Consider the following 13,767-nt stretch of genomic DNA (forward strand, 5'->3'; position numbering starts at 1 on the left):
TTTCGAATTTCGCTATCGTCGTCATTAAACCATTTAATGACATTGTGAGTCCTCAGATCTTTCAGTCAGTGATACACTCTCAATGTAGCACAGTAATTGCTGTTGTTCACATAAAACAATTTCACTTAAAGGACATGGATTCTCTCCTCGATAGTCGTACTGTCCACTCACCGACCATGGCTTGTCAGATGAGACCGTGGGTGTCATATCGTCAGAAAAACCGTGTACAGTGCGAGATCTGCATGTGGTTGTCGAAACTGGAACATTGTTTTCCAGCGTAAATCGGTTCCGCATTTACGAGTTAGCAAGTCTCGTTGCCACACGATAATTACAGACCACACTACACCTCCATGAGTAGCTACATTTTAATTATAACCCTCTGGTACTCATTTTCTTGTTTAGCGAGCGAGAAGGACCAGGACCTTCAAGATCATGCGCCTATCTAACAAATTCCCCCCGGCCAGCAGATCCTGTCATGTGCACCTTCCATCCAGTTTCCTGAGAATCTAATCTACTGTGGGTCTCTGTGCAGCATATCGTCACGTATTGTTCCTAATCTCTGCAAAGGTCTCTTTCTCTCTGGCCTTGCTACCACCATTATTCTGAAACAGAACCATTAACCATCCTCACAATATCTTCAGCCTATTGTAGTAGCTCAACTTTTACTCTCTGTACTACATTAAACGTGTTAATCTTATCGTATATTTCTTCATTCTTCAGTCTCTTCTAACCTGTTTCTTCCTACCCTTGCCCAAAAACCTTTGTCATTTTCTTTCAAATACAATGTGTAAATATCCATAATCTATTTTGTAATCATTTTGTAATCCTAACTGAGTCATAGGCAATATATTATTTGTAGTCAGGTAGATAAGATACAGCTGCTATACTAACTTTTCCACAATTTTCGAAAATGCTAACGACAGTGATTTTGTGCAGGAATTTGAGTGCTATTCTCCATTTCCTTACGTAATGGCTTACTTTCAGCATATTTAAACCATTTCTGAAATATTCCACAGATGAATCACTCATTACACAAATAACATATTGTGTTACTAAACTCAGAAGAACATTGTTAAGTTAACGTTGTTGATATTGTATTGTGTTTGTGGATGTCTTTAGATACACGAAAAGGCTCCTGATATAGTTATACTAGAGAGTAGTTGTGTTTTCTTCTGTTCTGTAATGTCTGTGGCACTGATTACCATGAGCTATCAGTAAAAATTATTTACATCTCCTGTCTGCTTTGCAATTGAAAATAGATTAATTCTTGCAGATTTGATAAGTTCATCATTCGCCTGGGATCCGTTCATCGGACTAAGAACGAGACCACAGCCTGGATCATTGCCGCCCACTGGGCTGTAGCCCACCCGGACTTCGACACGGAGGCGTATTCGAGTCATGACGTGGCTGTAATATTCCTGCCCAAGGAAGCTCCTCTCAGCAGTAAGTAGTAGAGCAGCGCTCTTACTTCATAGAGAGAGCGACATACATACTGATAGATACATAGATAAATTGACAGACAGAGAGAGAGAGAGCGAGAGAGACAGTGGTAATTAACGAAAATCATCACCTATGTTCAACGTCAGTACAATAACAAGTCACAGATGGCAGGTGGCAACATTAGCAGTGGAGGGCATATAAAAGTTGTTGGGTGGGGGAGAGGTATTGAAAAAAATTCAGGTGTCATAATGGGGAAATGGAGCGATTTGCCTGACATCCAAAAGGGCGGGATCATTGCTTTTTGGGACAAGAGTGGAAGTGATTGCCAAACGGCTAGTTTTGTTAACTGTCCACATGCCGCTATTGTTAAAGTACAACATACATCGCTTAATGGCGCTATCCATAACTGGTGGTAAGGCATCTGCTGTGCACCATGGACCATATATGAACGATGACTGCGGCAAATAGATGTGCATGTGTTGAGCAACTGGTCACCCAGATAAACCAAGGGGCTAGCAACAGTATCTCCTCAATAACCGTTCAACGAATGTTGCTATATATATGGGTCTCTGCAGCAGACGACTGGTTCATGCAGCCATGCTGCCTGCTCTTCATTGGTGACAGAGGCTGGAATTTGTTCGCCAATACCGAAACTGGACATCCAGTGAGTGGCGACGGGCGGCCTTTCCAGATGAAGCTCGCCTTATATTCCATCAGGCAGTTGGGCTGTACAGCGTGGAACGTCTGAAAGTAAACGCCCTGCAACAATCGGCAGAAGGGTCTGCGCCAGAGAACAGAGTGTTGCAGTCTCAGAAGAGGTTTTGCGGCATAACGCGGGTGACCTCGTCATTCTGGAAGACACAATGGATCAACACAATCATACTTCTATCCTTGGGAGCCACGTCCACCCCTAAATGCAGTTCCTTTTTCCTCGACCTATGGCACCTACCAGCAGGGCAATGCAGCATGGCACACAGCTCAAAATGTGTGTTCATGATTCAAAGAGCAGCAGTATCCTGTCAGGTGTTCACGTCAAAGTGACTACATAGTTACGTTTTTTTTCAGTTCTTTGTTTACTCATGTTATTTCTATGCTATTTTGTGGAAATTATCTGATTGTTCAACAATGACTGAGGACTGGATGACATCAGAATAAATGTAACACCTGACATGGGTGCATATCTGAAGGCTGTAAATCATGGAAGAATCGACAGGTATGCACATTTTATTTCTATCCGTGAAATCATGGTCGCTGCTGGGCTACATTCAATAATATGTTGCTCTGTGTTGTCCATTGTAACATGCTAGGGCTGTCCACAAGGTAACAAGGAGTTGCTTTGAAACTTGTATCACTCCTTGATGTGGGCTCACCTGAGACCATCTGATCTGCGATATTGCACTGCAAGTTTCTTGTAACCCTAAACATTCTTGATTGGGTGTATGTCAGCAGATATCTCAGACCATTCCACAAGTAGTGAACTCCCATGAGGATGCAATAGGTTTTATAGTATTTCACTGATGACAGATGATGTGAAACCAAATAAATCAAATAAATATCGGTACTTCATCCAAAGTAAAAACTACCAAACAATAATACCTCCCCTTCCAACCTATATAGCGTTCAGTTAACAGACAGCACCTAATATCGTTCCCATGGTTTTGAGGCCACTGGAGTGTACCACCAGTCCAGGTGACCTGTCACTGTGCCTTTGAGATCCACTAATAGTATTCTTTACCCTCACTCCCCTCTCCCAATCTATGAGAAGATTCTTATGAACTAGATGCGTTTTCAAGGATTGGGAAGATACTTTCTACACCACAGCAAGGAAGTGATATGAATTGCAAAGTTGTTCACTACTTGTAGCGCTGAATTGTAAAGTTGTTCACTATTTGCAGCTCTTTTCATGAGTGACTTGCTGAACTGCGTCGCATCTTTTCGCTGTTACAGTTTGCAATGGTTGACGCCAAGCAGTGTCGTCAGTGAGTTAATGGCTACAATTGTTGATCATAATGGTGCCATTTTCCCTCATACATAGGTTCTCACAGCATGCACCAGACAAAGTGGCATGACATAATTCCAGTGTTTCAATTATAGAGTCAAAGTGTACTTTGACTTGAGCTGCTCCTGGAAATAGCCCTGAACCAAATGCGTTGATTTCTCGTTGTTTGCCCATCTTCCACTCAGCTGTCACACTGACAACTTGTGCAAGGGCCACCAACGTTCCAGCTGCAGGGGGACTGATAACCAAGCAGTTTTGTCCCTCTGGCCCCTTAAACCAACTAACTAGCCAATCAGCTACAGGGGTAGTGTAAGTATAGGCATTTTGACACGGGTAGAACCTCCACAGACGTCCTACTTGACGTGGAAATCGGTTGTGGGCCTTATTTCGTTATTGATGATCTTGAACTACTGACATCAACAATGACATCACCCTTATCTGGGAACTCATGACCCTTCCTAATCTCCAACGAATCGTAGTCAGTGGGACTCACTTCAACTGCTTTGGGGAAATTTGTTTTGGTTCAGAGTCAGGAAAGGGCAAACACTTAAGGGCAGGGTCTTTTAATCGTCGGCAGCTCGAACATACAGCGAATGACGGCAGCAAGGGATAGGAAAGGACGCCAGATGCACTCAGTCTGTATGCCACTTGGCCTCTTTCAACATGTTGAAAAAAGAATTCCAGCAGCTAGTGAGGGAGCAGGGTACAACCAAATGCAGACTTTGGCGCACATTACAATAAATGATGCCTGTTGCCTGGGCTCTGAGGCCATTCTTGGGTCGTTCCAGCGATTGACAGAGAAGGTTGAGAAGACCAACCTTGTGCCTGGAGTTTCAACAAAGCTCACAATTTGCACCATTGTCTGCAGAACTGATCGTGGCACTTTGGTAGCGAGTAGAGTGGAAGGACTGAATCAGAGACTTCGACAGTTCTGTGAGAAGCTAGGCTGAGATTTTCTGGACTTGCACCATAGGGTTCAGAACTGTAGGGTCCCCCTAAACGGGTATGGTGTGCACTACACATCAGAGTCTGCTCCTCAGGTAGCTGACTATGTATGACCTGCAGACAAGGCTTTCTAGATTAGGCTACATCCAATTCAGATGACGACAGCTGTAGGAAACAGATAAATATCAGTGTACGATCCAAAGCAATGCCACCCAAGTATTAAAATACTAATGATCAACTGCTGAAGCATTCGCAACAAAGTACCAGAGCTTCAAGTGCCCATGAAAAGCAGTAAAGCTCTCATAATACTAGGTACAGAAAGCTGTTTGAAACTTGAAATTTATAACAGTGAGACTTTTGGGGAAAATTTAAATGTGTAAGGATAGGTAAATGGGAAACAAGCGGTGTATTGGTTGTAGTAGACAAGAAACTCATATCCACTGAGATAAAAATTGGAGCTGCATGTGACATTGTTTGGAGAAGACTCAGTGTCAAGTGTGGTCATAAAGTGATAATTGTATTCTTCTATCGCCCACCAGATTCATCTCCTGATATGACCAAAAACTTTAAAGAGAACCTCAGTTCACTTGCACATACGTTCACCAATCATACTGTCATCAGCCACAGAGACTTTAATCATCCAACAATTAATTTGGAAAATGACAGTTTTGTTAGTTGTGGGCGTGAGTACCAAATGCCTTCTTTGAAATCTGCCTAGAACAGATAGTTAGTAACCCCACTCATGATGGAAATATATTGGATCTAATGGCAACAAATAGACATGACCGCTTTGAGGATGTATACATCGGAACTGGTATCAGTAACCATGACACAGTTGTGCCAACAGTAATTACCAAAGTACAAAGGACAACTAAAACATGTAGTAAGATATACACGCTCCGTAAACTACATAAAAAATCAATAATGTCATATCTCAATCAGAAACTTCAAACTTTCACCACAAGGCATGAACACCGCAGAGGAACTCTGGCTAAAGTTGAAACGGATAGTGGAACATGCACTGGATATACATGTAAACAGTAGAACAGTTCATATTGGTAATAACCTTCCGTGGTATACAGTCACTGTAAAGGAAGTTCTAAAAAAATAGAAATTACTGCGTAATTGGTGTAAAACAAAGCGTAGGGCTATAGATCGAGAGATGCTCAGTGAAATACATTTGGCTCTCAAGAGAGCAATGTGTGATACCTACAGTGGCTACGCTAGCAGAATATTGTCAAGTCATCTTTCATAGAACGCAAGGAAATTCTGGTCATATGTAAAGACTGTCCATGACACCAAAGTTAGTGTCAAATCCCTAGCGAATGAGAAGGAACTGAAATTGAAGGTAGCCAATCAAAAGCCGAAATGTTTAACTTCGTTTTAAAGTGTACTTCTACAAGGAAAACCCAGGAGGGTTTCCCCAGTTTAGTCCTTGTACCACTGAGAAGATGAATGAAGTAAGTATTAGTGTCAGTGGTGTTGAGAAACTGCTGAAAAGGTTAAAACTGAACAAATCTCCAGGGCTGGATGAAATCCCTGTCAGATTCTACACTGAATTTGCGCCTAAGTCGGCCCCTAATCTGACTATAACCTATCACAGATCCGTTGAACAAAAATCCATGCCCCATTCATTAAAAGAGGCATGGGTCGCAGTTGTCTAAAAGGAGGGTAGTAGAAGTGATCGACAAAACTACGTCCAGTGTCATTGACATAGATTTGTTGTAGAATCCTAGAACATATTCTGAACTTAAAGGAGATATCTTGAACAGAATAACCACCTCATTGCCAACCAGCATGGACTTCGGAAACATCGATTATGTAAAAGCCAACTCGAACTTTCCTCGCATGACATACTTAAGGCTTTGGATGAAGGCAGTCTGGTAGATACTGTATTTCTTGATTTCCGGGATTTAGTACCACACCTATGCCTATTGTCAAAAGAAAGATCGTGTACGGCATCAAGTGAAATTTATGACTGCATTGAGACTTTGTGGTGGGGAGGACACAACTTGTTGTCTTGGAAGGAGACTCACTGTCAGATGCAGAAGCAACTTTGGGAGTGCCAAGGGAAGTGCGTTGGAACCCTTACCTTTCATATTGTACACTAATGACCTCGCAGACTATATCAATAGTAAAATCAATTTTTTTTTAAGTTGATGCAGTTATCTACACTGAAGACCCAAAGAAACTGGTACACCTGCCTAAGATCGTGTAGTGCCCCTGTGATCACGCAGAAGTGCCACAACATGACATGACAGGGACTCGAATACTGTCTGAAGTAGTGCTTGAGGGCACTGACACATGAAACCTGCAGGCCTGTAAAAAATCCTTAAGATTACGAGGGGTTGGACATATCTTCTGAACAGCACGTTGCAAGGCATCTCTGATATGCTCAATAATGATCATGTCTGGGGAGTTTGGTGGCCAGCGGAAGTGTTTAAACTCAGAACCGTGTTCTTGGAGCCACGCTGTAGCAATTCTGGACGTGTGTGGTGTCGCATTGTCCTGCTGGAATTGCCCAAGTCTGCCGGAATGCACAATGGACATGAACGGATGCAGGTGATCAGACTGGATGCTTATGTACATGTCATCCATCAGAGTGTCAGAGTTGTATCTAGACGTATCTGGGGTCCCATATCACTCCAACTGCACACACCCCACACCATTACAGAGCCTCCACCAGCTTGAACAGTCCCCAGTTGACATGCAGGGTCCAGGGATTCGTGAGGTTGTCTGCATACCCGTACGCATCAATCCACTCGATACAATTTGAAACTAGAGTCGTCCTACCAGGCAACGCGTTTCCAGTCATCAACAGTCCAATGCTGGTGTTGACAGATCCAGGCAAGGTGTAAAGCTTCGTGTCATGTAGTCATCCAGGGTACACAAGTGGGCCTTTGGCTCCAAAAGCCCACATCGATGAGGTGTCGTTGAATGTTGTGCACGCTGACACTTGTTGAAGCATTGAAATTTGCAGCAATTTGCGCAAGGGTTGCACTTCTGTCACGTTGAACGATTCTCTTGAGACGTAGTTGTTACCGTTCTTGCAGGATTTTTTTCCGGCCGTAACGATGTCGGAGATATGATGTTTCACCGGATTCCTGATATTCACGGATAACTCGTGAAATGTTCTTACTGGAAAATTCCCACTTCATCTCTACCTTGAAGATGCTGTGTCCCATCGCTCGTGCGCTGACTATAACACCAGTTTCAAACTCAATTGATAATCTGCGCCAGGTACTTGTTGTCTTATATAGGCATTTCCGACGGCAGAGCCGTATTCTGCCAGTTTGTATATCTCTGTATTTGAATACGCATGCTTATACCAGTTTCCTAGGTGCTTCAGTGTATCATGAAATAATGGTTAAAAGGAGCTGTGTAAATATTCAGTGAGATCTTGATAAGGTGTCAAAGTGGTACAGATTAGCAATGTGCTTTAAATGTTTAGAAACGTAAAGTGTTCACTTCATAAAACGAAAAATGTAGTAGCCAACGACTATAACATCAATGAGTCACTATTAGAATAGGCCAACTCAAATAAATACCTGGATGTAACTCTTTACAGGGATATGGAATGGAATGATAACGTAGGTTCGGTTGTGGATAAAGCAAGTGGTAGATTTCGGTTTATTGGTACAATATGGGGGAAGTACAAGCAATCACTCGTGCGACTGGTCCTAGAATATTGCTCAAGAATGTAGAACCAGTACCGTATATGATTAACAAGGGCAGCAGAAATGGTCACAGGTTTGTTTAACCTGTTGGAGAGTCACGAAGGAAATGAACTGGAATACTCTTGGAGATAGACTGTCCTGAGAATGTCTATTAACAAAGATTCAAAAACTGGCTTTAAATGATTACTCTGGGTACATACTACTACCCCCTTACGTATCGCTCACATAGGAATTGTAAGGACAGTACTAGAATAATTAATGCCCACACAGTTGCAATCAAACAATCATTCTTCCTGCTCTCCATATGTGGAACAGGGACAAACCGTAATAACTGGAATGTTTTACCGGATAGGCATACTCTCTACCATGCGCCTCACTGTGGAGTATAGATATAGATGTAGTTATAGTGCAGTATTAAAAATGCAGGAGGAAAACAAAAACACAAGGTTGCAGAAATAGCGCAATTATGTTAGTGGGAAATTAAAAACCATGTCCTCCACACCATATCTCCAATCACTCACAATGCAGGACCTCTTACTCCACCCAGTTATAATGCAGTATTAAAAATCCTCCCCCTTTCGGCACGAATCACAGTGCAGTACTCCTTATCTCTACACAGACACAGCACAATATTAAAATTCCAAGATAGTGGAAATACCTGAATTGTGTTAATGGAAAATTAAAAGTCCCTCCTTCTTATCTCCAGTCAAGCCTCTTGCAGTACTGAAAAATGGAACAGAAGTTCAGTAAGGAAATAATAGGCGAATTGTGTTGGTTAGGAATTAACAGTGTCTCCCCCCCCCCCCCCATATCTCTAACAAATCACAGTACAGTATTAAATATACAAGGTGGTGGGAACAAATGAATTGTGTGCTTTTTACGCATTCCCCTCTTTTTCCCAACAAATCGGAATGTAGTATTAAAATGATGTGCAAATATGGTGCCAACCATGTATTAAAAATTGCATAACCTCCACTTCCACTGGTCTCGCATTTGGGAGGGTGATGGTTCAGTTCCTCACCATCGTGATTTCTCTTAATCACTCCAGGCAAATGCTGGGATGGTTCCTTTGAAAGAACACGGCCGATTTCCTTTCTCATCGTCCTGTAACCCTATGGGACCGATGACCTCACGGTTTTGTCCCCTCCCCCAAACAACCAAACCAAACCAAACCTCCACTTGAAATTCAAAGATATTCATTAGTTATGGTTTTAATCTGGTGCCCATCTGACATAATTTATCTACAGGCCAATTGTGTACTTTATACCTGTCACTTTCTTTCTTCCAAACAATTAAAGTAGAATATTAAAATAATGCACAGAAGTCACACCATGTCCATAAAATTTACATTGAATTGTTTGATGACAGGCTTGCATAACATACCATATCTCTCTAGTCTCCTTCTGTCATAGCCCAGAATTTTAGTCCCCATTAAAATGAAAAGAGCAAACTACACAGTAGTATCCCACCTGACCTGTGGTTGAAACTAGCCAAACAAACAGAGTTATTTATGAAAAACTGCATCATACATGTCTCTCACCTCCTCCAGTCAGAGTGTAAAATTACCATTACAAGGTAACTCCATCAAGCCTGTTCTCAGAAGTATCTCAACTATAATGTGATAAATACGTTTAAGTATTTAAATTGCTTGAAATATCGAAAATTTTGTTAACTATGTTTACATTATTGGCATCCAAAAATAAGTCTACAGACTGGCCCATCTATCATGTTGGCAATTTCTGTTCGAAGCTGTATATCATACATCATTCACCATGCAATATTGGAACCGATATGTAACATATTCTCTGCAAATCATTAAAAACCGATGTATGCCTGTAACACAGATCTAATGATTTGGGAATATGTGGTGGTCGAACAGTTTTATCTCAAATAGTATTCTATATACACTGAAATTGCGAAATGAAATCAACTCTTGTTTCACGTCCCAGTTCCTTCCTGTCACGAACAGATGGTCCAGTGTTAAAAAGCGACAAAAGTTCGCTGTCTGTACCATGAGGTGTTCTTACTGTTAACAGCTGTAATCTGTGCAGAGTAGTCATATCTATGGATCACACATCTTTTAGGATGCAACAGAGTCCTATGTTAATTATTCAGCACTTCTATGACACCACAATATTACAAAAGTCTGCAAAACTCGCCGATAAGCAAAAGTGGAATTTTTGCATGAGTTTTCTTTGGAAGTAGATGGATCTCAAATTAATTACCTTACCTCGTCTATGATTTCACAATATTTTTAAATGCATCAGAAAATATAATGAGTATTTTGCAGCAGTATCTAAACGCCTAAACTGCTTTCAGTATGTTGCAGCGATATGTAGATGCCTAAATGGTATTCAGTCTGTACAAATAGTGCAATGTGTTATGTTTACATCAAAATTACTTTCCAAACATTTCTCATCATGATTGTGATATCTTAAGTATGAGTCAGGTGGAGGAAGGGGAGAAAGAAGATAAAGTATTGCTAAAAAAAACAATCGTTAACAACTGTTGCCCAAAATTATTGGGATCTATTTGAGGTTAAGTACAAGGAAATCGTTGTAGGTGTCAAATTATTTACTTCACCTCAGCTATGATGCCACAATATTGTAAAATGTGTTAGCAATATGCTGTTGCAACGCTATCTGTAAGCCGACTCCAGAAAGTAAATTTACCCATGATGTTTCCTTCAGTGTAGATGTATGTAGCTGGGAAAATTGCGCATTCGCCAGAGATCTATCATGTGCCAAACAAATGATGGCTGGAGAGGTCCGGCCTGTTGCCAGTCCCGTGGCAGCAGTGCCCCGAAATGCCATTCCTGTTCGCTCTCCAGGCATCCTCGAGGTTCGGTCAGTGATACCGTTCCTTGTTGTTTAACGCACAAAACTTAGCGCCCATCGAAATTCATTGTCAGCTTTGTCAGCTCTATGGGCAGAACAGAATGAGCAGATGATGCATCACTGGTGTAGGGTTTTTTTTATGAAAGGTACCGTAGTCAAAATATCCATGATGAAGAGCACAGTGGGTAACAGTTCTTCATCAGTGATCACCTGGTTCAAGTGGTGTGGCAGAATATCCTGGAGAACCGTTGCTTCACGATTACAGAGCTCAACAGCCAGTTTCCACAGATACCGCAATCCTTGATGCACAATACTGTTACTATGTACTTGCTGTTGAATAAATTGTGTGATAGGTAGGTGCCAAAAAACCTGGCACATGAGTAAAAAAGTAGTGTGTGGGTACATTCAGTGCGCTAGGGTGTTGTTTAATGATCAAACCCACCCCACCCGCCAAAATAGATAAAAAAATTAAGTCAATAAAATGATATTTGAAATTGAAGGGGTGAGCAAATCACTGAACCTTAGTTTTTCATAAATATTATGATGTTTTTCTCTAGTATGCTCAGTAGTAGTAAATGGGTCACTTGAGTGAACTAGGAGATACGAAGGTGAGTCAAATGAAAATCTTAATTTGTAATAACATATCGAAATTTCCCGCCGTTATCCTGTAAGTTGGTAAGCATGCTACAAACAGCGTGCAGAATGGCCTGTAAGTGACAGCGTAGTGGAGATGCACACACACCGTCGCAGTATCAGTATAAAGATAGCTGCCCCACTTGCGGCTTGCACCAGGGAAGAACAGCGTTCTGTTATTCGGTTTCTGCGTAGTGAAGGCGTGAAACCTACAGCAAGTCTACAGATGGAATAGGAAGTTCGCGAATGGTGTGACTTCGGTGGAAGATGCTCCTTGTCCAGGTCAGGCACAACGAGTTGTGACTCCACAGAACATTGCACCAGTTGAAGCCATAGTGAAGGAAAACCGCCGAGTGACACTGAATGACATTGCAGCATGTTTACAGATTTGTTATGGGTCAGCACACAACATTGTGCATGATGTGCTCCAGTTTCACAAAGTGGCTGCAAGATGGGTGCCACGGCAGCTGACTCCTGAAATGAGACAACGATGTGTTCATGCTTGTGAAGAACTTCTTCGGCGCTTTGACCGAGAAGGTGATGGCTTCCTTGCAGGAATCGTTACTGGGGACGAAACCTGGGTTCACTTCCACCAACCAGAAACGAAGAGAGCGAGCAAGGAATGGCGCCAGTTCTGATCACCAAAACCAAAGAAGTTTGGAACAGAACCATCAGCAGGGAAGGTTATGCTGACTCTCGTTTTGGCCGAAAAAGCGTCATTTTGGAGCATTACATGCCTAGATGGACCACTGTCACCAGTGCATCGTACACAGATCTCCTAAAAAATCATCTGCAACCTGCAGTCAAATCAAAGCGACGTGGATTGCTGTCAGCAGGTGCCCTTTTGCAGCATGACAATGCAAGGCCCCACACTGCCTGTACAACAGTTGCAACAACCACAGACCTGCATTTTGAGAGTCTTCCTCATCCACCATACTCACCAGACCTTTCCCCAAGTGATTTCCATATGTCTAGACCACTCACAGACGTGATGGGAGGAAGAGGTATACCACGTGGTGCATGAGTGGTTGCACAGACTACCAAATGAAATTTTTCTCTAAGGGAATTTACGCACTTTGTAAGCGCTGGAGGACTTGCATGGAGCGAAGGGTGAGTATGTTGAAAAGCGATACTGCTTTGTACCACCTCTGCACAATAAATAATATTTTTAAAAAAATTTATGGTTTTCATTTGACTCACCCTTATAATTCAATAAGCAAACACAACCCACTCATAAAACTAAATACAAAAAGTAAATCAATAAAAATAAGTTTAAAAATTTATAGGAAGCTACTCATGTAATAGAAAAATTATTTTAATATTATTAATATCTATCAATAAAATAAACATATTTTAATTTGCATATTGCACTGTATCATAATTTTCTAGAACAACTCTTTTAACATACTGAAATGAGAATCCTTTCTTAGCCTGTACATTGACTAAAGTTGTAGTATAAACATCTCCAATGATCTGACTATATTGTAGTTTTATCTTTTTCTTCACCTTTCTCTCAAATAATCTGATCACAGATTTTCCATTCATATTTTGAATACTCTTATAATTTAATGTGAATCCCTTTACCTTCATCTCTGTTTTTTCATCATTTTCCCGTAATAATAACTTTTTGGGCCAGTTGAAACCCAGTCTGTAATCCAGAGATTTTCTAATCCATCAGTTCATTCGCCTAACATACAACATGCTTCCACAGAACTTTCACCAAATCAATATATGCTACACTATCTGTATCAAAATATGTAACAGATGCTCATAGTTTATGTAATCTAAGCAAAGCATTTGATGTAGTGAAGGCAGCTATAAAAATGTCTTTAGGTGTAGTTTTTTACACATAATAATCCTTGAAATTGAACTTCATCTGAACCATATTGACATTAATAAAATTTATATCTCTATTATCCACTCAATCATCCAATAATATCTCGTAAAATAGCTATAAATTTGTTACATACGTAGACTGACTCATTTTTGCCTTTGCCCAAATTTCCCCCATAATGAATTAAGACATATCTTAGCAACAGCTCGTTTTCCTGGATTTTCCAGGATCTACAACAGTATCTAAATTATCTTAAACTTTTTTGACACAGTCTATCAGTTTCAAAATCATATGGACTGGATTCTAATTTTGTTTTCATAAAATATTTCACATAATTTTTTAACAAGATTATGCCTTTATTTCTAAAATCCCAATCTTCATAGACATATAAAATTTTATATC

At 41.0% G+C, this 13,767-nt stretch overlaps 1 protein-coding gene across 2 annotated transcripts in view; it reads left to right on the forward strand.

Moving 5' to 3' along the window:
- The window catches only part of LOC124551196 (collagenase-like), a 196,458-nt gene that overhangs the window by 60,939 nt on the left and 121,752 nt on the right, over positions 1–13,767 (forward strand). For both annotated transcript variants that reach the window (XM_047126184.1, XM_047126187.1), the window contains exon 3: positions 1,274–1,443. In XM_047126184.1, the coding sequence (XP_046982140.1) occupies positions 1,274–1,443 (170 nt within the window). The remainder of the gene's footprint in view (positions 1–1,273; positions 1,444–13,767) is intronic.

This window comes from Schistocerca americana, chromosome 9 (genome assembly GCF_021461395.2).
Source record: "Schistocerca americana isolate TAMUIC-IGC-003095 chromosome 9, iqSchAmer2.1, whole genome shotgun sequence".
In the NCBI taxonomy this organism is placed as follows: domain Eukaryota; kingdom Metazoa; phylum Arthropoda; class Insecta; order Orthoptera; family Acrididae; genus Schistocerca; species Schistocerca americana.